This window comes from Chelonia mydas, chromosome 9 (genome assembly GCF_015237465.2).
Source record: "Chelonia mydas isolate rCheMyd1 chromosome 9, rCheMyd1.pri.v2, whole genome shotgun sequence".
Lineage (NCBI taxonomy): Eukaryota > Metazoa > Chordata > Testudines > Cheloniidae > Chelonia > Chelonia mydas.
Genome location: NC_057855.1, coordinates 68,878 through 96,741, shown reverse-complemented (window position 1 = coordinate 96,741; position 27,864 = coordinate 68,878). Strand labels below are relative to the sequence as shown.

The 27,864-nt window shown below is 43.8% G+C and overlaps 2 protein-coding genes across 2 annotated transcripts in view; both read left to right on the top strand.

The window, feature by feature from the left end:
• The window catches only part of MELTF (melanotransferrin), an 84,434-nt gene extending 62,657 nt beyond the window's left edge, over window positions 1–21,777 (top strand). Inside the window, exons 11-16 of the mRNA XM_007066608.4 lie at window positions 1,942–2,136; window positions 3,594–3,750; window positions 15,554–15,621; window positions 15,723–15,910; window positions 17,644–17,842; window positions 18,830–21,777. Coding sequence (XP_007066670.1) covers window positions 1,942–2,136; window positions 3,594–3,750; window positions 15,554–15,621; window positions 15,723–15,910; window positions 17,644–17,842; window positions 18,830–18,897 — 875 coding nt within the window. The 3' untranslated portion in view covers window positions 18,898–21,777. The remainder of the gene's footprint in view (window positions 1–1,941; window positions 2,137–3,593; window positions 3,751–15,553; window positions 15,622–15,722; window positions 15,911–17,643; window positions 17,843–18,829) is intronic.
• A 225-nt stretch (window positions 21,778–22,002) lies between these two features.
• Window positions 22,003–27,864, top strand: part of PIGZ (phosphatidylinositol glycan anchor biosynthesis class Z) — a 38,816-nt gene continuing 32,954 nt past the window's right edge. The window contains exon 1 of the mRNA XM_043523140.1: window positions 22,003–27,674. Coding sequence (XP_043379075.1) covers window positions 27,632–27,674 — 43 coding nt within the window. The 5' untranslated portion in view covers window positions 22,003–27,631. The remainder of the gene's footprint in view (window positions 27,675–27,864) is intronic.

Below are 27,864 nucleotides of genomic sequence, written 5' to 3'. Positions count from 1 at the left end.
ACCGCTGCTTAAGTGTGTGCACATCTCCTTAGAAGTCAATGGACTTTGCCTGCTTACTACTTGGGCTGCACAATAATCATACTTAGTATTTGTCATAAATATAAAGGGAAGGGTAAACACCTTTAAAATCCCTCCTGGCCAGAGGAAAAACCCTTTCACCTATAAAGGGTTAAGAAGCTAGGATAACCTCGCTGGCACCTGACCACAATGACCAATGAGAAGACAAGATACTTTCAAAGCTGGAGGGGGGAGAAACAAAGGGTCTGGGTCTGTCTGTGTGATGCTTTTGCCGGGGACAGAACAGGAATGGAGTTTTAGAACTTAGTAAGTAATCTAGCTTGGTATGCGTTAGATTCTGAGTTCTTTAAATGGCTGAGAAAATAAGCTGCGCTGAATGGAATGAATATTCCTGTTTTTGTGTCTTTTTGTAACTTAAGGTTTTGCCTAGAGGGATTCTCTACGTTTTGAATCTAATTACCCTGTAAGGTATTTACCATCCTGTTTTTACAGAGGTGATTCTTTTTTATTTTTTCTTCTATTAAAATTCTTCTTTTAAGAAACTGAATTTTTTTTTCATTGTTCTTAAGATCCAAGGGTTTGGGTCTGTGGTCACCTATGCAAATTGGTGAGGATTTTTATCAAACCTTCCCCAGAAAAAAGGGGGTAAGATTTGGGAGGATTTTGGGGGGAAAGACGTTTCCAAACGAACTCTTTCCTAATAATAATAATACCGGTGTTAGACATTTGGTGGTGGCAGCGAAAGTCCAAGGACAAAGGGTAAAATAGTTTGTACCTTGGGGAAGTTTTAACCTAAGCTGGTAAAAGTAAGCTTAGGAGGTTTTCATGCAGGTCCCCACATCTGTACCCTAGCATTCAGAGTGAGGAAGGAACCTTGACAGTATTTATGTAGCATTTTTCATCAATACATGTCAGAGCACTTTAAAAAGGCGGGTAAATATCGTTATCCTCATTTTACAAATAGGGAAAGTGAGGCACAGAGGGGGGAGGCCTCACAACAAGTCAGTGGCAGACCCTGGCTGCTCTATGTGCTTATTCTTTGATGATCTGACCTCATGCATGTCTTACTGCCCTTTCTGTTCACCCACCCACAACAAATATTTTGTGCTTTAGCAATGAGTTGCAAATAAAGGGCTGAGTAACATTGTTTATCCAAAATGTTACTGGTGACTTTTTGTCTTTTCACCGGTTCTGCAAAGATGTGAAGGTTTCTGGAATTTTGTGGTGTTAGTTCATAGCTTTTGTTGTCTGTGTCAAACATCATTTTTCACCCAGGGGATGAATGAAAGAACTTTCACAGAAGAAAATAATACGGAAATTTACATTTTACTTTCTAGCTGAGATCAAATTCTTCCCCTCACTGATACTTTTCAAAAGTAGAGTGATAAAAGGCTGACTAGTGGTGGTGTTTGTCATCAAGGTGAGCCTATAGAAATCTGCAAAATGTTTAGAGCTTTTCCTCCAAATCTGTAAAATCTGTACATATGAGCAATGTGCTTTTTAAAGCAGCTTTGTCACATAGCTTAGGACCCAAATGGAGGATTTTGCAAAATGAAAAGGGGAAAAAAGATGGGGGGTAATTCCTAAAAACTAAAACTTATAGAAATATTTTCATGGCATTTGAAAAAGCAATTCAGACCCATCTCTATATTAAGACAGCAGTAAAGGCATCTATGTAAATGAAAGGCTCCACATGAATGTCAGTTAGTGTAAAACAGCTAATTACGAATTACGTATTTATAATGAAAGGAGGAAAAATGACGTTCCATAACCTGGAATTGTTGGTGCAATCTCTTTCATGTAGGATGAGTTAGGAATTTAGCAGCAAATGAGATATAATTGATCTGCCATATCAATCAGGTTTTCATGAAACAATAAGGCCACTCAGGAAAAGGGATAATTATTTTTTTTCTTCCCAACAAGCTGATGACAACAGCAACATGTACTATGCTGTGGCATTAGTGAAACGGAACACCTCCAATGCTTTCACCATCAATGATCTGAAAGGGAAAAAGTCCTGCCACACAGGATATGGGAGAATGGCTGGATGGAACATCCCTATTGGTGTTCTAATTAAAAGGGGCTTTATTAGGCCCACAGACTGCAATATTCCTCAAGGTAAGTGTTCTACACATCAGAAGATGCAGTGATAGGTTGGTTGTGCCTTTTTTATTCAGGGAAGAAAAGTACCAAGAGAAGTTTCCTAGCTCTGTGTGTGTTTCATATTGGTATTAAATGCTTATCTTGATGCCTGAGGATTAGGTCTGTTACACCTGGGAAGACTCATGGGAGTAATGCATGAGAAATTCCTCTTGTAGAGTAGAAAAACCTTTTTTTCCATTTCATCTTATGGTTAACTCACTGCAAAACAATATGGGCCCAGTCCTTCAGCCCTTCCTCTCCTGCAAGCAGTCCTTACAGAAGCAGTTGTAATGCTGACAGACCTCGGTCATCGGCGGGCGGCATTGAATCCGGGGCCTCTGGAGTTTAGTGCATGAGCCTCTACTGCATGAGCTAAAAGCCATACAGCTGTTAGCTAAGGTGCAGAACAGACTCATTAATCTCCCTCTCTACTTGGTACCACTAAATGGGACAGAACACCACACCCAAGAGGTGTGTGGGTTACACAGTGTCATGAACTCACTATACCTCAGTGTGCATCTCTGGAGATAATTGCTGTCAATGGGGCAGGTTGTGTAAGTAAGGCTTGCAGGATTAGGCTCTTTGTGATACTTTGTATGGAAGTCCCAAATGAAGAAGAAACACGGAGCCAAATTCTGTGTAACCCCAATGAAGACAATATGATCAGACAGGATTTACTGGAAGTCAGTGGAGAATTTGGCCCACAGTTCTGGTGTATTTTCCAACCTATGTTTACTGAGCAAGAACAGACTTCTGGGCTAAATATTTGAAAAGTTGTGGCTTAATTGGGTGTACAGATTGTGCATGGGCCAAATCCTGAAAACTTTCTATTTCATCAAGACCTTATTGGAGTAAAGATTAAACAAGATCTGCAGGCTTTTGGCCCAGAATGAGTAGTTCTCGAAGTAGAGTTTTACCCCTGCAATTGCATTTTTAATCAATAATGTGTGTGCAAATTAATGAACAAAGAAGTGGGCAGGCCCGGTATTTTACGTAGCCTTCTTTAAATGTGCAAGTGTATTTTCTACATAGGGGGCACATTTTTGCACTGAATTAATTGATTTGCTTGTTTTAACAAAATGGACATGCAAAATCTTAAACCAACTTTCAGAAATGCAGCTGAAGTGTCTATTGTAATCAAAGCAGTTTGTACCCCTGTTAACCAACTATAAGCTTAGCATGTGCTCTTGGAGAATCTAACCCAATCTATCCTTCAGCCTATCTCGCTAGCTAACAATCTAGACTGAATTTTGAAGATGTTTTGAAAGATATAATTAGTCAGTCCCAGTAAGCCTAATATAATATGCATGTTGCTGGCTTTTCAGTGAAACCTGCATTGCCATATAATTAAATGATATTGTAATCTAGGTGTTTTGTGAATGGCTGACGCTCACCTCTCCATGCTTTTTGTTGGCACATCTTTCTTTTTTCAGCTGTGAGTGACTTTTTCTCCGCTAGCTGTGTGCCTGCAGCCAAGATGGACAATTACCCATCAAAACTCTGTGAGCTTTGCATTGGAGATAACAGTGGAAACAATAAATGTGATGCAAGTACCCAGGAACGTTATTATAGCTACAGTGGAGCCTTCAGGTAATGAACAAACATAATTATTGTGCAATGTGGATGCTTATTTTGCAAAAGATGATGAGGCATTATTGTATTCAATGTAATTGTAGCCATGTTGGTCCCAGAATATTAGAGACAAGGTGGGTGCGGGCCAGTAAAAGATATTACCTCACCTACCTTGTCTAATAAGTTTAACATGGCACTTGTCCCACAAATCTCTCTCAGAAGTCCAGCAATAAAAATATACCAAAAAGCTGCCACTTTATGTCATCCACGTCCCTGTTGACACACCTCCTCTTTGGTACAGTAAGCATCTCTCTTTGTGTGCACCCGTCATAATCTTGGGCAGCACATCTTGCTGAAAGAAGTTGCTTCTGTCCATGCCTTTCTGATTGAGATGGTGGGGGTTGGACTCCAGGCAAACTGTTAGATCCTAGATCATGAGTCTGGGAATACTATCTCCCCTTGTTCCTATCCAAACCCCTGCACGCACGCACACACACACCCACCCTTGGAGAAGCAGGAGTTAATCCCAGGACCAACACTTCTCTCAACAATAAAACAACTCTTATCTAAGCAGGGCAAATCTCACTCAGTATCAAGGCAAATTCCAGGAGTATAGCCCTATCTACATATACACATTTCCTAGCAATAGTACAGTATACACAGCCCCCAATGCTTAATGCTCTCTAACCCAATTAAAAGCCCAAGAGTGCTTTGTCCCATCCCGGGTACCAACTGGCGCTTTGCTGAAGTCACAGATGCTGGGCTGCATTGGGAGCTTGGGGTGCTGAATGCTGCTGCCCCTTGCCTGACTCTCCACAGTTGCTCTCAGCTGTCCCCTCCTTTGATGTCTTTCTCCCACCACAAAATGAAACAGCCTGCCACTGCAGCAGCACTTTCCCAATCCTGTCCCTGTGTCAGCTTGATTGACCTAGAGCAACCAGGTGACCTACAGCTAATTCCCTCTCTCTGTTCTGCAGTGACATTCCTCCCCTTCAATGGGGGATCGCTGATCAGGTGGTCAGTAGCCAATCTCCAGCTACTATACCACCCCCACAATGGGAGGCAGGCCAACGGCAAAAAGCCAGGGTGTGGTATGTGCCCCACCCCTAACCTATCAGGACTTTTTTAGGGCGGGAAGGCTGTACACAGCTTACAATGCCTTTCTTCATGCTGTTCCTCTTCAAAGAAGTTTGAAGACTTGGCTCTCATTTAAGGCAGACTATGTGGACAAATGGATGTAAACTGGCTATCAACAAGTCTGATTTGATCTGAGTTACTACAGAGAATTCTTTCCTGGGTATCTGGCTGGTGAATCTTGCCCATATGCTCAGGGTTCAGCTGATCGCCATATTTGGGGTTGGGAAGGAATTTTCCTCCAGGGCAGATTGGAAGAGGCCCCAGAGGTTTTTCGCCTTCCTCTGTAGCATGGGGCATGGGTCACTTGCTGGAGGATTCTCTGCTCCCTGAAGTCTTTAAACCACGATTTGAGGACTTCAATAGCTCAGACATAGGTGAGAGGTTTATCGCAGGAGTGGGCGGATGAGATTCTGTGGCCTGCATCGTGCAGGAGGTCAGACTAGATGATCATAATGGTCCCTTCTGACCTTAATATCTATGAATCTAAGTTTGAAATTAGGTTTTTTGCCCCCACTGCTCCCTTTGGAAGGCTGTTCCAGAATTTCACTCCTTGGATGGTTAGAAACCTTCACCTAACTGGCTTCAAGATAGAGCCTGATAAGTGTATGGAGGGGATAGTATGATGAGACTGGATACAACGGTATATAGCCGATCTGGGACTGCTAGTAGCAAATATCCCCAGTAGCCAGTGATGGGATACTAGATAGAAAGGGCTCTGAGTTACTACAGAGAATTCTTTCCTGGTGTGTGGCTTTTGGGTGTTGCTCAAATGCTCAGGGTCCAGCTGAGCACCATATTTGGGGTTGGGAAGGAATTTTCTCCTGGGTCAGATTGACAGAGACACTGAGGTTTTTCGCCTTACTCTGAAGCATGGGGAGAGGTCACTTGCAGGTTTAAACTAATGTAAATGGTGTATTCTCTGTAACTTGAAGTCTTTAATTCATGATGAGAGCACTTCAGTAACTCAGCCAGAGGTTATTGGTCTATTACAGGAGTGGGTGGGTGAGGTTCTGTAGCCTTTGTTGTGCAGGTCAGACTCGATGATCATGATAGTCCCTTCTGGACTTAAAGTCTGAGTCTATGAGTAGCTGCCTTAAAACAGGATTTATTACAAATTAAGAGAATTAAAATAAATGGTTTGCATAACATACCTCATTTGGATACTCAATCTGAGCCCAGAGAGGTTTTTTCCCTTAGCTTAGCTAGAGAAGAAAGAATGCTCTTACATGTCTAAAGAGCAACTCCCTTCTCTGACCTCTGCTGTTCAATGTATCAGTCTCATGCTAATGTGTCCAAAGAGAGAGCTGTTTCCCATTTCTTCACCCTAGATCCCTTATAAACCTCTCCTGCCCCACCCCTGCTCTAGCCCTATTTTCCCAAAACACTTTTCTGAAGATAAATACACATACAGAAGGGTTGGCAAGCACTTGCTTTTCCACCTTCCAGGAGATAATAGCTGCCTTTCCAATGCCTAACTATTGAACTCAAGCACAGCCTTTTACAAATAATTTTCTCTGGCTGCATCCAGCTCATCCAGACTTCTTGTTTTTTAACCACCTAAGCAATTTTCCCTTGCCATGGAATGTAGATTAGTGGCAGACTCCAGACCTTCTGTCACACTTCATAGCTTTAGATAATAATTTAGCAATCAACAAACTGATAAGCAACAAATGTCATTGTGGCTGAGCTGTGCCATTTATTCTAAGATAATGTACCACTATGAAGGTGTCTCAAGTCTAGAGATGGATTAAGGTCTACTACTGGGACCCTGGGCCAGAGCAAGTGGGGGTGGGGGGTCCTGGCCCTAGAATTGTGGCCCTAGCCCACCCCTTCCACCTATGGCCCTACCCATGGCCTCATCCTATTCCTCCCCTTCCGCTGTGACCCCGCCCCCATTCCACCCACAGCCCTACTCCATCTGCTTGTGGCCCCACCCCATTCTGCCCCCTCTGCCTGAGGCGCCCATGACCCCAACCCAATGTGCCCTTGCCCTGCCGCTCTCTCCTTTCCAGTGCACACCACCCCCAGCTGCGGCCCCAAGACCTGCGAAGCTCTGTCCCCCCAAGAGCTCCTCCAGCCCCTGGGCTGAGATGAAGGGAGATTTTTCCGGGGGCCCCAAATTGGTACTGGTACACACACTGCTGTAATGCTATGTCCAGTTGTGGTGTCCACAGTTCAAGAAGGTTGTTGATAAATTGGTTTCACAGAACATGGGTTTACCAAAGATACATCATGCCAGGCTAACCTGATTTTCTTTACTGAGAAAATGACTCATGTTCTAGATAAGGGGAATACAGTAGATCTAATATACTTGGACTTCAGTGAAGTATTAGAGACTGTACTGCATGGAAAATTATTAGTTAAATTAAAGAAGCTGGGGATTAGTAGAAGAATTGTAAGGTGGATAAAGAACTGGCTAAAGGGAAGAAGGGGAGACATGGAAAAATTCATATCCCAAGAGATGATGCATATCGAGCCAAAGGCTCCAGGTGTAATAAATGCACAGCATATGGACATTTTGTGGCTCTTTGTCTCACCAAAGCAGTTAGGGAGTTGACTCATATTACAGACAATCAAGAGTCACTGTTTCTGGGATCTATCATGTGTGATGACACGGAACCTGCTTGGAGAGTGAAACTTGCCTATTCATGGAAAGACTATTGACTTTAAAAGTGATTCAGGAGCAGACCTCACAGTCAACTCAGACAGGACTTATAATAACCTTCAACCCCTTTCAGAGCTGAAGTCACCTGAGACAGCTCTGACTAGCCCTGAAGGTATTCTGAACTGCATGGGCCAGTTCACTATGGAAATAACTTACAAAGACAAAAGCTATGCGTTCACAGCACATATGATCAAAGACCAAAAACTTTCTTAGATGCAGCATGGCAGCCATGATGGGCCTAGTGAGAAATGTGGAAGAATTCGATGGAGTATTTGAGGATATTGGACTTTGGAAAGGAGATCCAGTACAAATAAACTTGAGAAAATACTGAACGATACAATGTACAAACACCTCTAACAAACAGACCTTGGAAGATCGTAGCTGAAGATTTATGTAAATTCAAAGGATATCATTACCTCATCTTTGTGGACTATTTTTCTAAATATATAGAAATAATGTACTTGAAAGACATAACGTGACAGTGTTATAGAGAAACTGAAGTGCATTTTTGTTCACTGAGGTATCCCATAATAACTAGTGACAGACCACAGACCACAATTCACTGCCATGGAATTTAAATCTTTCTGAACTAAATATGATTTTGATCATATTACTAGCAGCCTGCATTACCTACAAGTATGTGGAGAGGCTGAGAGAGCTGTACAGACAGCCAAGAAAATCCTACAGCAGGAAGATCCATTCCTTGCTCTTGTGAGTTACAGATCAATATCAATAGCAGCTACTGGATATAGTTATTGATAAAATGTATAGTCAGTTGCTTGACTGCACTTTGTTTCATCATGAAATAGTCTCAGGAGATCAAATGTCAGTCAAATGTATTGGTATGAGCTTATAATAACATAGTACAGGAAAAAGGCTCTATACAATACCAGTCTCCAGGAAACCATCTCATGTAGAGTTGTTACATTCACCTTATGCAAAAGGTGTGCTCCCAAAGTTACATATTTCAGCTGATTGTATTTGTAGGATAATTTTATAAATTACATATTTATTTACATGTCACTAAAATTCAACTAATCAATTTGTTCTAGTTCCTTAACATGTCCTGTTCCATTCCTTATCTTTGTTTTGGCTACTAGCACTCCAGGTACTGGTCCATGAAGGTATCTTCTAGGTTTGTACCAGGGTAGAACAACCATTATGTCTTGTCCTCTTCCTTTGGGATATTCCAGTACTGGCCTGAGAGACTAACTCCCTACCTTTTGCTATAGTAAAATACCTCATATGTCCTGATCCTGACAGCTTTCCTATCGGCTTACGCCAAAGCTTATTTCAGCTAATGCAAGGTGTTATGGGCTATTTAGCATGAGTGAACAGGGTTATAGTAAAGTTATAGGCCAATTTAGGCTATAAAACTGCTATAATATTTGTGCTTAAAGCTGTTTGTGCTTAACACATACATGGTCTGGATAATACGCATTAAATGAGATAGATCAGGGGTTGGCAACCTATGGGTGTTATACCAATAAAATAAAAACCAGCAGGATCTTATTAAAGGGGAAAAGGCAAAACACCACATTTATTGTGAATACAGAAAGAATCATAGTAAGCGGTTAGTTATAGCTATAACATTCCATTCAATCTCATATTTATTCACACATTCATTCATACACACACCCACAGGTTCTGCAAGGTTGTTATCATAGTTACCAGCCTTAGAGTTGCTCATGCCAAGCCACTGGCCAGGTGGCCTGGACATGAGGAGGGAGCAGGGCCTTGTCAGATGCTCATCTGATGCTCCTGGAAGTTGCAAAAAGAAAAGGAGTACTTGTGGCACCTTAGAAACTAACCAGTTTATTTGGTTAGTCTCTAAGGTGCCACAAGTACTCCTTTTCTTTTTGCGAATACAGACTAAAACGGCTGTTACTCTGAATCCTGGAAGTTGGTTTGCAGAATCAGACCCCAAAGTTCTCACTTTCTAGAGTCCATTTTTATAGAAATTTTTTCCTAGGCCAGTCTATGGGAATTGCTTCATCATGCTGTTGCTGAATCAATCAGCAGATGTCACATTTCCTGACGGCTCCTAGATGTTATCTTGTTCTTTGGTTCTCCCATTCTTGAGGCTGTTGGGTGGATTCCAGTCTGCCCTCTGGGGTTTCTCTGGTTATTTCCACTTGATGCCTTCTTCAGCCGATGGACACTGGATTCTTAGGCTGGCACCTCCCTGATCATTCAGTTATTATCCACACCAAGCATCCATCCACATACATCCTCTATCTCTATTTTAATCACAATTGTTAATACAACAAAAGGGCGGGGAGTCTCTGGGTGCTGTTTCTGTTGTTACAGAGTATTGCTTTGAGTCTCTCTCTATGTGAATTGTTTTGAGAACAGACTCTGTCTTAGAATGTACTAACGCAATTAGCAGCTTGCAAGTTTCACACATAGAGGGAGAGAAACAGTACCAAAAACCAAGAGACCTCTTAATTAGTAATACCCTGGAATTTAAACTATGGGGAATCAAATTCATTTGTGATTTTAATACAGAACTTCTATAATATGATCCAACATGGCACGTGTGCCAAACACGGCACGTGAGCCAATTTTTAATAGCATGCTGCTGCCTGCCGGGTCCCAGCCACCGGCCCCACTCAGCCTGCTGCCGAACCCAGGCCTGGACCCCGGCAGGCAGCAGCATGCCATGAAAAATCCTGCCTGCCCCAGCCCACTCTTCTCTACCCCCCCAACCCCCACGGGGGCAGGGTGAAGAAGCTTGGTCCTGCTGGCTACTGCTGCAGGGCAGGCAAGGTCCCCCCTCCCCTGCCTCTTCCCCCAGCATGCTGGGTTCTTGCCCCTCCTCCTCTCCCTCCCTGCCGCCCATCAGCTGATGGCCCTTGAGAGGGAGGGGGAGAAGCCGAGCTGCAGTGCACTCGCTGCTTTGGGGAGGAGGAGGAGAAGAGGTGGGGACAGGGCCTTGCGGAAGGGGGGTGGAATCAGGGCATATCCCCTCCAGCCCCCTGCCATGAGCCGCTCTGGGCAGGGGGCTGGGAGCACCCCCGTGAGCCTAGCCCACACCCACAGCCCTCTGCCCTGACCCCTGCACCCCCCTCACACACTCCCAGCCCTCTGCCCTGACCTCTGCACTCCCCACAACCCCAGCCCTGACTCCAGCCCCCCCCCCACATACCCAGCCCTCCCACACCCCATGCCCTGACTCCTGCACCCCTCTCACATGCCCCAGCCCTCTGCCCTGACTCCTGCACCCCCCACACCCCATGCCCTGACTCTTGCACCCCCACATTCCCACCCCCACCCCTTGCACCAAATGGGAGCTGCCCAGGTAAGCACTCCACACCCAAATCTCCTGCCCCAACCCTGAGCCCCCTCCCTCACTCTAGCTCTTGGCCAGGCCCTACACCCCAAGACCCAGCCTCCTCCTTCACTCCCAGCTCTGTGCTCAGTGCACTCCCACCCTCATCTCAGTGCAGAGAGAGAGAGGAAGAGAATGGGCTAGAACCAGGGAGAAGATAGGTACCCACTGTATGTGGGCAGGGCTGGGATCCCAGACTGGCAGCGGGCCACTCAGCCCACTGCCGGTCTGGGGTCCCGGCCGCTGGCCCCACTCAGCCCGCTGCTGGTCTGGGATTCTGGCTGCCAGCCCCTTGCCAGCCGGGGTCCCGGCCGCAGGCCCCGCTCAGCCTGCTGCCAGCCTAGGTGAATGGAACCGCGGGCTGAGCGGGCTGGCGGCCTAAGATCATCATTTTAATTTAATTTTAAATGAAGCTTCTTAAACATTTTGAAAACCTTGTTTACTTTACATATGACAATAGTTTAGTTATATAATATAGAGACTTACAGAGACCTTCTAAAAAATGTCAAAGTGTATTACTGGCACGTGAAACCTTAAATTAAAGTGAATAAATGAAGACTCGGCACACCACTTCTGAAAGGTTGCCGACCCCTGAGATAGACAGATATAAATATTGATTGTTTTATATAGATATAGATATATATATGCTAACCAGCATATATTGGTCAATGTAGACCAGCACAGCTCCTGAGGGTAAGACAGCTCAGAAGTACAGTTCCAACTTTGCAAAAGAATCTATCTCCAAGTGGACAGATATGAAGAAAGTAGCCATACTGGATGAAAGGCAAAAAGGGCTTACGAATGCTTTTACAAGAGATGACACTCAGTTAAAAAATTGCAGTGTTTAGAACCTGGTGTCTCCATTTGTATCAAATTGGATGAAGAAGAAGGTTGGACAATTCCAGCTGCATGGGCGGCACGTATAAGAGGCTGGGAGGTTTAGCCTCCACAAAAAAAGGCTGGCCGTGCAGGGGGGCAAGAAATGCCAGCTGTAGCACAGGTCACCTCCCTTTGGAGGCGTGCTGGCCCACTGCCTTTGGAGCACTGCCACCGGAAGAGCCCTAGAAGTAGGCAGGGCACCGGTGCCTGGACCGTGTCCCTGCCTGTGCTCCACCCCGGTCCTTCCTGAGACCCTGCTGCTGCTCAGCCTCTTCCCCCCGAAGCCCCACCCCCACCCTGCCTCTTCTCCCCGAAAGCCTCTCCTTTGCTCTGCCTCTTCCTTCCACCACTCTGCCTCTTCCCCCGAGACTCCCCCACCTGCCACTTGCTCCTCTCCACCCCTTCCCCCGTTGCTCATTGTTAAGGCAGGAAAAAGGTGGGAGCGCTTAGTCGTCCCACTTTTAAAAGTGATGGGCTATGCCCTCCCACTTTTTTCCTGCCTTAAGGGTGAGTGATGGGGAGAGAGGGGATGCAGAGGAGTGAGCGGTGGGTGGGTGGGGCCTTGGGGGAAGAGGTGGTGTCAAGGTTCCTCCCCTACTCTGAACGCTAGGGTACAGATGTGGGGACCTGCATGAAAACCTCCTAAGCTTATCTTTACCAGCTTAGGTCAAAAAGTTCCCCAAGGTACAAAATATTCCACCCTTTGTCCTTGGATTGGCCGCTACCACCACCAAACAAATACTGGTTACTGGGGAAGAGCTGTTTGGAAACGTCTTTCCCCCCAAATACTTCCCAAAACCTTGCACCCCACTTCCTGGACAAGGTTTGGTAAAAAGCCTCACCAATTTGCCTAGGTGACTACAGACCCAGACCCTTGGATCTTAAGAACAATGAACAATCCTCCCAACACTTGCACCCCCCCCCCCCCTTTCTCGGGAAATGTTGGATAAAAAAGCCTCACCAATTTGCATAGGTGACCACAGACCCAAACCCTTGGATCTGAGAACAATGAAAAAGCATTCAGTTTTCTTACAAGAAGACTTTTAATAGAAATAGGAGTAAATAGAAGTAAAGAAATCCCCTCTGTAAAATCAGGATAGTAGATACCTTACAGGGTAATTAGATTCAAAACATAGAGAATCCCTCTAGGCAAAAACTTAAGTTACAAAAAAGATACACAGACAGAAATAGTTATTCTATTCAGCACAATTCTTTTCTCAGCCATTTAAAGAAATCATAATCTAACACGTGCCTAGCTAGATTACTTACTAAAAGTTCTAAGACTCCATTCCTGGTCTATCCCCGGCAAAGGCAGCATAAAGACAAACCCACAGACCCTTTGTTTCTCTCCCTCCTCCCAGCTTTTGAAAGTATCTTGTCTCCTCATTGGTCATTTTGGTCAGGTGCCAGCGAGGTTACCTTTAGCTTCTTAACCCTTTACAGGTGAGAGGAGTTTTCCTCAGGCCAGGAGGGATTTTAAAGGGGTTTACCCTTCCCTTTATATTTATGACAGGTGGAGTGGGGGGCGGGAAGAGGTGGAGCGAGGACAGGGCCTCGGGGGAAGAGGCAGGTTGGAAAGAGGTGGCTTGGGGGCAGGCCTCGGGGGAACAGGCCATGCAGGGGCAGGGCCTCGGGACAGAGGGAGCTGCTGTCGCTCACATAAGCCTCCCCAAATGAAAGAGTCACACACCACCTATGTCCAGCTGTCATAACAGAAAAGAATTCAGCACCTAGGCCATATGTGATCGAGACCAACATGGGAAAATTTAATAGAAACTATCAAACTATTTTCTCTTCAGAAAATACAGTCAACCGAGCAAACTCTACAGATGGGGGATGCAGAGTAAGAAGATGATGACTCAAGACTTACAAACCACCGACAACTAGATGACCAAGTTGTTATGTGTTTGAGTTGTGTAGCTAGAAAACCAGTATGATTTAGAGACATGTTACAGACTGAACTTCAAAGACAATATGATAGTGTAAATTTTATATATGGTAAGAACATAGAAGTTAAAGGAGATGAAACGGATTGCTAAACTGTATTCTTCTGTTCAACCAGTAGGTGGTGCTATGTGTCACATTTTATTTATGTGACTCTCAGTCATACTTGGCAGAACGTTAAGGGATCTTACAGTGAACACATCTGGTGTGTATCCCTCTGAGGAAGAAGCGCTTGTCTCAGTCCATAACTTATACAGCAGCCTGACCTGCTAATAGCAGCCCTGCAACCTACCATGTACAAGAAGAACATAAGTAGTGAAGTCAGTAAGGTTTCAGATGGGTAGCCATGTTAATCTGTCTCAGCAAAAACAATGAGTTCTTGTGGCACCTGAGAGACTAACAAATGTATTTGGGCATAAGCTTTCATGGGCTAAAACCCACTTCATCAGGTGCATGGAGTAGAAAACACAGTAGCAGGTATCAGAGTGGCAGCCGTGTTATTCTGTATTCGCAAAAAGAAAAGGAGTACTTGTGGCACCTTAGAGACTAACAAATTTATTTGAGCATAAGCTTTCGTGAGCTACAGCTCACTTCATTGGATGCATTCAGTGGAAAATACAGTGGGGAGATTTATATACATAGAGAACATGAAACAATGGGTGTTACCATACACACTGTAAGGAGAGTGATCACTTAAGGTGAGCTATTACCAGCAGGAGAGTGGTGGGGGGAGGAGAGGGGAACCTGTTGTAGTGATAATCAAGGTGGGCCATTTCCAGCAGTTGACAAGAACGTCTGAGGAACAGTTGGGGGTGAAGGGGGGGAACAGACATGGGGAAATAGTTTTACTTTGTGTAATGACCCATCCACTCCCAGTCTCTATTCAAGCCTAAGTTAATTGTATCCAGTTTGAAAATTAATTCCAATTCCGCAATCTCTCATTGGAGTCTGTTTTTGAAGTTTTTTTGTTGAAGAATTGCAACTTTTAGGTCTGTAATCAAGTGAACAGAGAGATTGAAGTGTTCTCCTACTGGTTTCTGAATGTTGTAATTCCTGATGTCAGATTTGTGTCCATTTATTCTTTCGCGTAGGGACTCTCCAGTTTGGCCAATGTACATGGCAGAGGGGCATTGCTGGCACATGATGGCATCTATCACATTGGTAGATGTGCAGGTGAACGAGCCTCTGATAGTGTGGCTGATATATATATACATAGGTATATATACATAGTACATGAAAAGATGGGAGTTGCCTTATCAAGTGGGGGGGTCAGTGCTAATGAGACAATTCAATTAACAGTAGAATACCAAGGGAGGAAAAATCACTTTTGTAGTGGTAATGCAGGTGGCCCATTTCAAACAGTTGACAAGGTGTGAGTAACAGTAGGGGGAAATTAATATGGGGAAATTAGTTTTTGTAATGACCCATTCACTCCCAGTCTTTATTCAGGCCTAATTTGATGGTGTCCAGTTTTCAAATTAATTCCAGTTCTGCAGTTTCTTGTTGAAGTCTGTTTTTGAAGTTTTTTTTGTTGAAAAATTGCCACTTTTAAGTCTGTTGTTGAGTGACTATGGAGACTGATGTGTTCTCCTACTGGTTTCTGAATGCCGTAATTCCTGATGTCAGATTTGTGTCCATTTATTCTTTCGCGTAGAGACTCTCTGGTTTGGCCAATGTACATGGCAGAGGGGCATTGCTGGCACATGATGGCATATCAGATCCTAATCTTATGAAGTATTTTGGTAGACAGTTTTTATGAAAGATACTATACAAACTAAAGATGCATTCATGACATTGCACTGTATTGAGTTTGTATGTCATTGCATTGTATTGCATTGAATTTTACCTGTCTTATTTATTTTAAGGTGTCTGGTGGAGGATTCTGGTGATGTGGCCTTTGTCAAGCACTCAACAGTTTTTGAGAACACTGATGGTATTTAGTTTTATATAACTTTTTATTACAACTCATTATTTTTGTTGTCGTCTTTATTCTAAAGCATTCAGTGAGTCATAATGGCGAGTTTCCTTTTTCAGGTAACAATGCTGATTCCTGGGCTCTTCACTTGCAGTCCAGTGATTTCCAGTTACTGTGTCCAAATGGAGCCCGTGCTGAAATCACTCAGTTTGCTCAATGTCACTTGGCTCAGGTGCCTGCTCAGGTTGTCATGGTCCACCCAGACACCAACATTTTTGCTGTATATGGACTACTGGACAAAGCTCAGGTATAATTTACAATTAGTTCACCTGATGAGGTAGTTAGGCACTATATAAGAAGTCAACGCAGGCCATTCTCAGATCATCATGAGCAGGGGTATCCAAACTTGGCCCAATCACAGGCCGCAATGGCAAATTTCCAAAAGCCTAAGGAATGCTCCTAATTTCATAATTTAAAAATATAAAAGAAAATGTGCACAACCAGAATACTTGTTTATCCTGAAATCTTCCTAAACTCATGAATAGAAATGCAACAGTTACATGAGAAAAGAGCATGTATGATAAATTATTGTAATTACACAGAAGACTTTTGAAAGCATAATGCCTCCAGGGCTTAGTAGCAGACTCTCCAAAACAACAACCCCTCAAACTATTCAGTTTATTATAGGTGGTGCAGGTACTGACATCTAAACTTAAGGTTGCCCAACACTTTCCATTATAAGACTCTATTTTCAGTTGCTTATAACTTTACTAAACTTAAACAAGTGGGACTAAAATTTTCCATGCTGGGTGTCTGCTTCAAGATGAATGTTTTGAGAAAGTTTCAACTAAATGGTTCAACTCTCTCTGAGCACAAGATTAGAGGAAAATACATTGTTTTGCTCATGTTAAGAGAACACCATTTTGTTGACCGCTAATGACTTCATGCTTTGGAGCAGGGACTTGAAATTTAGCAGGGATGTGTCTATAGTCAGGGATGTGCCTTTTGCCAGCCCCCTGGAAATCTGTCCAACTATGGCTGAGTTACAAGCTTATGAAAATCTCAGTGTGCACATACTCTGTAGTGGTATGTTAGTTTGGCAGCTAAATTCTCTGACGATTCTGTCTCCACTGAGCATGTGCCATACCAGGGATGCAGTAGCTGAGCAGGGCTTTCCCTGATACTGGCTATCGAGGGCGGCTGAGATGCCCCACACAGGAACTAAGAATATGGAGACTGTCTCTCCTGGACTCTCCATGCTCCCCCTGTTAGCACCCTGGAAGCACAGAGGAGGAAGAGAAGGAGGAAGAAGTTGATTTGAATTCATCATTTTTAACAATTGTGCCTTATCTAATACTAAGATACTAGTAATGGTCCTATAACATTGTTGGGATTTCTTTTGTTCCTAATATTCTTTAAAAATTCCTTGTTTTTGTTGTCACTGCTGGCCATGGGTTTTTTCTGATGTTTTTAGCTTTCTTTAGCAAATTTCTACACTTCATAACTTCCAATTTATAGTGATTGCTATCTATATACCTTTTTCCCCATTTGTTTTATTTTATTTTTAACTGCTGCCTTCACTTTGACACAGAACCTGGGAGCAGAATTTGGCCCTTATGTATTACATTTTAAATATATGGATGGATGTGAAAGCCAGCTATGGTGGGAGTTCCAGACAGAAAAAAGGTTCAAGTTATGCCATAACGATCACAGAAAATACCTTGCTAATTGGCTCCAATACTGGGAGTTTCAGCAGACTGGCCCTGGACTGAATGGGCTTGACACTGAAGAAGCTTTTCACCCTTAATTGGAATATTCTATTGCGCTCCTTTAACTAACACAAAAGGTTACTCCAAACTGATTTTAAAAACTTATGACAATATAAAGGGCAAATATTTTGAAGTTAGAATTGTTTGTCTGTGAGCTTCTGAGAAATGGAGAGGGCGAGTTTCCACTGTGTTATGTATGTTGCTAAAGATGAATATAGCACTGGCTATATAATACAAACTCTGGTACTAATGGAAACTGCATTGCTTTCAGGATTTCTTTGGAAATGACAGCAATGGAAATGGATTCAAAATGTTTGATTCCTCAGATTTCCTAGGAACAGATTTGATCTTTAAAGATTCCACCGTTAAGATTGTACCAATAGGAGAGAAAACAACCTATGCAGAATGGCTGGGGAGTGAATACATAGATTCTCTTGAAGGGATGCAATCACCACAGTGCTCTGGGGCAGGTGAGCCAGCATTTTTTGGTGTATGTGAGATTATGATTTTCTCTATCTCTTCCTCTTTCGTATTAATTGTAAGGTGCTGTCTGATCCTTATGGACTGGACAATTCCCAGGTTCCATGACATGGACACTGGGTTTCTGTGCTGTGCAGGAGGGACAGTTTTTGGACCTTGGGAGACAGTACAGTGTTGGGACTCCTGGCTAGTGAATCCAGTCTGGCCATCTTGATGGGAATGGTCCTACTCTCACTGGCTCTGTTCTGGCTTATCCCCTTTCTCCCCTTGTGTGGTTGCTGACTTCAGGCAGAAGTTGGGAATCAGCAGGGGATGAGTGTATGCTGGGAGGGCAGGCTGTGGACAGAGGATAAAGTGTGGAATCCAGAGTAGCTTCTTGCATCATGCAGATGCTGGTGGCTGGGAAGAGGTATTCAGCAAGGCTCTTCACCCACTGGAAGGAAGCAAGGGATCATAGAATCACAGAATATCAGGGTTGGAAGGGACCTCAGGAGGTCATCTAGTCCAACCCCCTGCTCAAAGCAGGACCAATCCCCAACTAAATCCCAGCATTCACTGGGGGCTGAGGAAAACTAGAGAGATTGCAGGGGTTATGTTTTGCAGCTGGAAAGGAGAGCTCAGGAGCAGCTCAGGAGCAGATGAGTCAAGTACATGTGTTCACTGAATTTGTTTATATTTGAATAATCAGCATATATTTGCACCTCAGTGTCACTGTTCCCTGCTTAGCGAAAGATGTCATTTTGCTCTGTGATATTTAAATTGGTGCAGCTTTCACCAGGAGTGATTTGGGTGATCATTTGGGTGTGATCTGGCTCTAGAACCTTTCTGCATGGTGTGGTCAATGCCTCTGAGGAGCTAAAAACTGTATTTGGAGCCGATTAAATTGATTAGCCTGCTCCTGTATAACTATTTCACAATCAGCTAGCAGTCAAATCAACTTCTAACTCTCAGTGCTCAATTTGTATTTTTATTCGTAGCTGCAATATCCATGAACATCGTTGTGCTGCCAGCAGCTAGTGTCCTTCTGATTAGATTCTACTCGTGAGCATTAGGCCGTTCCTTGGATTAACAGATATTCAGCATAATAAACTGAAATACTGGTAAATAATAATATAAATAAGATGAAATAAAACAAGTAAAATGAATGAGAGACGCATGTGGAGAGCAGCAGAATTATCCAGGCCATTCCCTGATGCTCTATATACCCATAAAGGTAATGGGAGATCTGGGAGGGTGGGAGAAGGATGCAGTTTGCAGCCTCATCCTGGCTTCCTTCCCTTTGCTTCCCTGCCTCTCTTACCCTTTCCATTTGTTTTACGGATGCTATTCCCAGCCATGGCACTTTGATACCAAAGGAAATAGGCTCCAAATACAATCCTGCTGTTGCATGTCCTGAAAATAGACTCAGGTTTCTGATACCCACAACTATGGATAATTTTTGGTCATGTTTTTTTTTAAAAGGTGCCCTCAGAATTTAATCCAAACTTTTTCAAGTTGTACATTCAACATTTCCTGATGGAAGAGATTAAAGGCCTATCCCAGTGGCCTGGTAGCACTCTCCCATTTGTCATTCTCATTGTCACATGGGAGTACCTGAAGTGGGCATAATTTCTGTATATGGCTTTGAATCACACACACCGTTTTTGTATTGTTCTCTGAAGAACTAAATTTCAGTTGAAATACTTACCGAATAGGAGCTTCAAGGATAAGCATCTTCCTTTGTAAGGTTTCCTCTTCTCTTCTCACCATCCCATTACTTACTCTCTTCTTGTACTATAGTTCAGGATAAATTCAGCTTACCCACTTCTCATTTGGGGAATGTGAAGTTTTGATTAGGTTAGTATATCTACTTCTTTTTTTTTAACCATTCTACCACTTGCTTTCCTCCCATTTTCAAATGACCTGAGTTATGATTTCTGTTCCTTAAGCCATGAAGAGTTCCTTGCGACTCTTCCATAGCCAAAGTGTCCCCCCAGGCCACAAAGTGCTGAGTTGCCACCCTTTAGTGCTCCCAAGTCCTGATTGAAGAGATTAGGAGTCAGACTCTGAGTCCCAGCATAGCACTGTCACTCACGCTGGGCTCACTCAAGACTAAAACTTTTGAGTGTTTTTTTTAAACACACTTTTTTCTCAATACAACTTTTTTCACTTTTTTAGTGACATGGAGCTTGACACACAAACAGCTATATAAAGTCCCTATAAAAGAGTATATCGTGAACATTAATGGCCTGCTCAGTGTCAAGCTGAGTCACAATGGGACACATACAGCTGCTAAGATTACAATAAGAATGACCTTACTGGGTCAGACCAATAGTCCATCTAGCCAAGTATCCTGTCCTCTAACAATGACCAATGCCAGATGCGTCAGAGGGAATGAACAGAACAGGGCAAGTATCAAGTGATCCACCCCCTGTTGTCCACTCCCAGCATCTGTAAGTCAGAGGTGTAGGAACACAGGGTTGCATCCCTGACAATCATGGCAAATAGCCATTGATGGACCTATCCTCCATAAACTTATCTAATTCTTTTTTGAAGCCTGTTGTAGTCTTGGCCTTCACAACATCCCCGGCAACAAGTTCCACAGATTGACTGTGTGTTGTGTGAAGAAGTGCTTCCTTTTGTTTGTTTTAAACCTGTTGCCTATTAATTTCATTGGGAGATCCCCTGCTTCTGGTGGTCTGCATGTCTTTCTGTACAAGAAATCAGACAACTGCAATATGTATATGCATTTGTGTAACTAATATTTAGTTGCCAGGTCAGTGTGCCTGCTTCTTAAGGGATCCCCTATTTCAGCAATAATAAAGAATAATAAAGAATGTTTTTAAACACACATCAGAGAGGAGAATTCTCTATCTATGTCTCCATCATTCTGCATTGACGGTGTTTGTAAGGGACATGAATATTGGCTTTAAATGTTTTGCTGTTTCCCCTTTGCTTGTGGATAATCCTTTTAAGATCTCAGGGTACTTCTGCAGGTTCTCACTCCCTTTTCTAAGGCTGTTCTCTCCTTGGCTTCCCCAAGTCACACCTAATACTATTGGCTTTGCTGCCTATATCCTTCCAGGTGTAAGCCTCATGTCTGAAGCCCTAGAGAGTGGGGACTTTACTATTGACACCAATTGGTGAATAAGGAGAAGAGTGCCCCAGAGATTCTTGAGAACACCAAATGAATAGGCCAGCCTCATTCGCATTTTGGTTATGTGACAATTTGGGGCATTTTAGTTAAAATACAGTTAAGTTTTGCATTTGGGGAAATAAAATACTATTATTCTTGGTGGAAAATGGAAGAACTGCACGAAATATGCCTGGGGCAAGGGGTCACCCTGACTAGACCATAGTCAGGCACCCGTAGGGAAGGGAGCCTGGACAGACCTGACAGAAAAGATAGATTTCTATCTTCCATGGGGAGTGTCTCTGATTATGAGGACTCTGTTAAGGGTTCTATATACTACTGATCCTTTTCTGAAGGCTCAGCACAGAGGTAGTCTCAAGAGAGCGGATGGCTTCAAGGCAACAACCAGAGCTGAAGCAGATGATGGTGCTGAGGTACCTTGGACTGAAGCTGTAATGAGCAGAGACTCTGGTGCAGGTCTTCATACCCAGCAATCAAAGCTGAAATAACTTCAGCTGGGCTGGGTGGTAGAGACCCCTGAAGAACATTAGCCAGCTCTTCCCTCTGCGGCTAGAGAATGACCTGCCAGAATTCTTGGACTCCACCAATCTTGGCCAACAAACTGTGAGTTGGGAAATTGGGGATGAGGGAAGTGACTAAAATGCATTAGCCACTCACAACTGCAAGAGATGGACTGAGGTTGGGACTATTATTAAAAAACACAAAAGGGAGGGGAATCTTACTTAATAGATATTGTTAATTTATTAATTCCTAGCTTTCCCAAATTCATTCTGTTGTCTCCCCTACCCCTAATAAAGTTCTCATTGTTTTAAATCTTTAGACTCGGTGCTTGTTAGTGGGAAATATTGACCATCAAGGTCATCCAGGGTGAAATATAGTTTACCATGTTTTTTGGGTGGTGGAGGCTTAAGCAGGTGTAAGCATTCAGAAAGAACTCCTAGAAAATTGAACCCGGTCCTTCTTGCTGCTGACAACATGTGGGCAGAAAGGTTACCTTTTTTTACTGTATGAAGGAACAGCACTATTAATAATTTCGTGTTAATACTTTCCTTCAAAAGTAAATTGTCTTTGTAAATTTAGTGCTCCAGACACACAGGCCAAGTCAGTGAAGTCATCCTTATACTCACAGACCAGGTACAATACAGGAAGAGGCAATGAAAGCTACCCCACAATATGCCTCGCCCATGTTTTCATGGGATCACCTCTAAGTGTGGGATATTAGTTTGGTCTCCACAACCAACTTAATCGTTGGCCTCTCTGAGGTAACTTTATATTATTATTTCTTTTCTTTTCTTTCTTTTCGCTTTGAGAGGCACTCAGATACTATGGGGATGGAGGCCAAATAATCAGGTAGGTGGCTAGAACTGTTATATACCAATTATGTGAGGGTTGGGGGATAAGGACATTAGGCCACTAAAAACTGGGACTCTTCATATAGGCCACCAAATAGCTATCCACTTGTAACACCCTTTAGTTACCACTGACCCTGGGCTTGATTTGAATTATCTAATGGTGAAATGCTATCACCAATCCCTTGAGCCTCAGTTCATTATATCAGCTTTGCATTGAACACTCAGACAGGTAGGAGTTGAAGATAATGTATGTATAACTAGAAATGTAACTTCCCCTACACTTTCCATAAAGTCTCTCTTTGATCTATGGCCTTAGAGTTATATAGTATTAATGATCTCCAAATAGGTATTATATAGGTAGATGTTATTTGGTGGTGTTAGACTTGTATTAATTAACTAGAATAAACTCAAATTAATAAAATTAATTCATTTTAAACTGTAACCTACTCACAATTAACACACTACATTCTTGCATGAGTAGCTCCACTTCAATACAAGGAATGAATGTATTGCATTTGGTTATCAGCATAAATTACAGTCCAGGGGAATTCTCACCCTCAGGAACAAAAAAAGTCAAATTTTTATCAGTTCATGTTCGTTTGCCTTGAATTTTTCATGAAAACAAGATGCAGTTTTTGCAAGCAGGAACCTTACATTTTGCTGAGGAAAACTGAGGACATTTTGGGTTGTTTTTAATTTTGTCAGAATTTTGGTGTGATAGTGATAAAATTCTACCAGACACACCGTTGTTATGCCCTTGCCCTTCTATCACAACTACTAACCCAGGATCTCAAAGGATTTATAATCATGGAGCCAGATTCTGGCCTCCACACCTGTCCCCATATGCCAATCTGGCACCTTATAGAGTATGTAAAGGAGTTGCAATGGGCAGGGGGAGAAGTTCCTCAATGTAGGATCAGCATAGAGTCTATGAGACTGACCTTGTATCTTCCCTTCCCTCCCCCGCTACACCTGAGACCCTAGCATAGGTGCTGTACTGAGGTGAAGGCAGCAGTTAAAAATAAAATAATATAAAATAAAGTAAAACAAATTGGGTGTGTGATGGCATGCTCTCAGCACTCGGCCTCTATCCTATGCTGGAAGTAATTTCATTCTCCATAGCAGCCCAGGATCTGGATGGCAGAAAGGTGACATAAAGTCTCAGGAGATGCAGCACAGAATCTGGTCCTGATTTTTACAGGTGCTTAATCTGAAATGCACAAGGATATTTGACCCATCTCAAGGGTATTCTTTCAGACTCTCTGCAGACTTTAGGCAGCCATCACTGCATTGGTTACTGATGTGTATCATATTTTTAAAGTTATCTTCATAACCATAAGGACTAGAAATGTTTGTAAAATGAAAATGTAGATTCTGGAGCACAAAAGGGCAGTTTATTAGAGTTGTAGTTATACTGAACCCCGCACCAACAATTCAAGCCCTGCTCCCCGTACTTATGAATTTTATATCATGCTAAATTGCAGATGAAGAGTAACCACTTATCTAAGCAGAGCCTTTATTTCGAAAAGCTAATTGGTTAAACATAAAAGCACATGATTTGGGAGGGACTGTCTAGAACAATGGTCCTCAACCTGTGGTCCACGGACCCCCATGACTTAGCCTATGTCTAAGGGGTCTGCAAAAGACTTAGACTGAAAACTGACTGAACAGAAGTCTACTATATATACAGACAATAGATTTCCAAAAAGATCAGCACATCCATTCAAAATTTCCAAAGGAGTCCACACCTCCATTTGAATTTTTGTAGGGGTCCACAAATGAAAGAAGGTTGAGAACCACTGGTCTAGAACAGTGGCTCTCCACCTTTCCAGACTACTGTACCCCCTTTCAGAAGTCTGATTTTTTTTGCGTACCACCAAGTGTCACCTCACTTAAAAACTACTTGCTTACAAATTCAGACATAAAAATACAAAAGTATCACAGCCACTCTATTACTGAAAAAAATGCTTACTTTCCTCATTTTTACCATATAATTATAAAATAAATCCATTGGAATAGCAGTATAAACAAGTCATTGTCTGTATGAAATTTTAGTTTGTACTGACTTCATTAGTGCTTTTTATGTAGCCCAGAATAAAACTAGGCAACTATCTAGATGCGTGGATGTACCACCGTGTACCTCCAGAGGTATGCGTACCCCTGGTTGAGAACCACTGGTCTAGAATGTGCATTGCACTCTTGCAGCATGTGTGTGTCCTTGTCAGAAATGATGAACAGGCATTTCAAAGCTTAATTCACAGGATTTTCTTTACCACTAATGTACAAATCCAGAACTGCTTACTTGTCAGGTGCTATAAATAGTAGGACATACATACTCAGTTCTCCAAAGACACAAGGTGACATATGAGATCTCATGAAGGGTCAAGCAGTCTTTTCACAGATCATCTGTAAATGGATAACATCCTGTATCAAGACTGCATATGCGATAGCTTTGGCTACACCCCCTCCATGGGTGTGAGCTCATTCAACAAGAGCATAAGCAACGTCAATAGCATTCCTCAGTGGCATTTCCATATTGGACATTTGCAGGGCTACTACATGGTCATCCATCTATACATTTATGAAGCATTATGCCATTACTACATTTACTAGAGCAGATGCAAGCCTTGAAAGGGCAGTCTTGCAATCCTTATTTAGGTAGTCTCTGAGCCCCGCCTCCTGGGAAAGGTACTGCTTATAAGTCACCTAAGTAGAATACACAACTATATCTACTTGGAAAAGAAATGGTTATTTACTGGATCGGTGGTTGTTTGAGATGTGATGCAGACATATATTCCATGACCCACCCTCTGTCCCCTCTGCATCAGAGTCTGATCTCAAGGGCATTTGGTGTGCAGGAATTGAGGGGGGGTCAGGGTAATGCACCTCATGTGGTCATGGGAGGGGCTATGGCCACGAGGTTCAAGCGCTGCCCCTCGACAGGTACTACTAAATTTGAAATGACCTAAATTTACTTTATTAAAATAATCTCAATTAAATGAAAAAAAATTAAGCAGTATGTTTTCTGCTGAAGTTTTAAAGAAAGTCAAACCACTGACCTGGTGGAAGTCACTGGTTAAACACCTGGAACCAGAATTTGTTGAAATGCTAGACAAGCTTTTCACAGCAACAGCCTCTTCTGCAGGGGCAGAGAGAATATTTTCTTCATTTTGATTTATTCAACTGGTTCAGTTCAATGACTAGTTAATTTAAAATTAATAAACTGATTGGGAGTTGAAAATGAGAGAGAGCTTCTTTTCCTCTTCCAAACAATGTTCCCTGCATTGAGCTGTTCCAACCTTATTTAAGATTCCTTATGTTCCTTCACCTCATATTAGCACATTAGTTTCAGAATTCTCCTGTCTTGCACTAGAGAGTATAAATGGGGGCCTGATAATAACTGTAGCCAGTGGCTTAGAATCACTAGCATGTCTGCCATTTTAGGTGTACTCTTCTTCACAAGTAGAGCTTATCCCACAAAGATTCTGCCTTCTGTTTGCTTCATTGTGTCAGAGAGATTGAGACACACCTGCTTAAGTTTGTACAGAAAGTCAGCTTTCAGGACAGAAGCTCAGATACATGATTTTGTGATCTATTGCATCACTCTGTGGCCACAATAAGACATGGCAGAGCAGATGATGATAAACCTTAGCAAACTTCCCCACATGTGTGATGAGAAACAGAGAGCGGAGTTATTTATTCAACCACAGGTGCTAACTCTTAGTTTTTGTAATGTGAATAATTGTCCACTAGGCACTAGTTTCAGACTAATTTCACATCCATGGACAAGTATCACATGGTAAAATAGAGAGGCCCTCGCTTTGAGAGATTGCTGTTTGGAAGATTTAGATGTGACAAAACTCACTGGGAAATGGAAGTAGTAATAATTTAGAGAGGTCTTTGAATTATTTGATTTACTTGTGAGTTATGAGCATTGTAGAAGAAATGAGTCCTTAGGATTGGAATGAGGAAAGGGTTGTAACTAGGAAAAATAGGGATGGGGAGGGCATTCCATGTGTAGAAAATAAAAAAGATGTAAGTGAACAGTAGACTTGTAGGATGTGGAGACTGACATTGTTGGTGCAGTATTGATCTAAGAGAAAGGGTTTGAAATTTGAGCCAGGGTTGAGTGTTGCAGGGCCTTGAAGGTGAAAATAATTTTAAGCTTGATGCAGTGGGCAAGAGGAAACCAGTAGATAGATGCAAAGAGGTGAGTAACTTGTTAGATTGAAGGACAAGGAATTATCAGGCATATTTTGGATCAATTTGAGAGAGGTGAAGCAGATATTGGTGATGCTGAAGAAGAGAGTGCCGCAGTAATCAGCTCTACACACGTTCAGAAAGATATAGGAACGCATGCTTCGTTTTGGTACCCTCATATGTATATGTAGATATGTAGTGACCTTGCTGATCATGGGGCAGGAGTTCAGCACTATTGAATGGAAGCTGCTTCCTTGTACTCCAAAATCTCAGCTACCACTGTAAAAGAAATGGTCTCCCGCGCTCCAGGTTGCAAGAAACCCACAACCGCCATCAAACGTGAGCTGAGGATACAGGATACGGGATGCAGCGATTTGCGGTCCCGTTCCTCGCCCTCGGGCTGTTGGCTCTGCAACCGCACAGCAACGTAAACGCCAGCGCTGTTCGCCGGTCAGCGCAGGGCCTTGGGGCGCGACTGTGAAGGCAGGCGTCGTGAACGACTCACTCGTGAGAAGAGCATGACCTTGTCCCGGCTTCCCTCGGCCCCAGGCTCCACTCCAGCGCGCGGCCCCCACCCTCTACGGCTGCAGGCCGGGCCGGCGCGGCCAGGTCCGCTCCGCGGCAGCACGTCGCAAGCGCCTGCACAGGACGCAGTCGGGGCGGTGAACGCTCCGCGCGCCCCAGAGCCGGGGAGAGCCCGGCCCAGCGGGTTGGCGGAGCGGTGGCGGCTGGGCGGAGGCTCCAGCCGAGGCAGCAGAGGGCGCTCAAGGGCAGGGGAGCCGAAGGCGGCGCGGGGTGGAAAGAGGGGGTCCGGGGATGGGGAAAGACCCAACCGCCCGCTCTCGGCTCATCTCCCTGATGGCGGAGGCCCCGCGCTCTATGGCTGCTCCCAATGGCTTGTCTGGCCTGCGGTTCCGGCTGCCTCGCTGGCCTGGGAGGACCAGATACTCGCGCCGGCTCTGTGGCGGGAGGGGGAGCGAGCCTAGCTCCTCGGAGTCAAGAGGCGGTGACCGCACACGTGGGCACAGCGCCGCCCGGAGCAGCCTGACCTCCCGTGCTACCGGCGGCGTCCTTCCACCCCGCAGCTCATTGACATGGGCACAGGCCGAGTGCCCTCAGCGCCTAACTGGCTCCCAGGTGTGTGGCACTACGCCTCTCTGAGGTAGCCCCGCCCCGTGGACACGCCCCACCGGCTAGACGCATCTCTCAGAGCCGCAGCCGCGCGCCTGCCTTAGGGCAGCCGGTTGCTGATAGACCCGGGGAGCACCTTAGCCTCCGGCAGGCACCTGCCCTGGCTGCATGGGGCTGGCATGGCGGGTGCATAGCC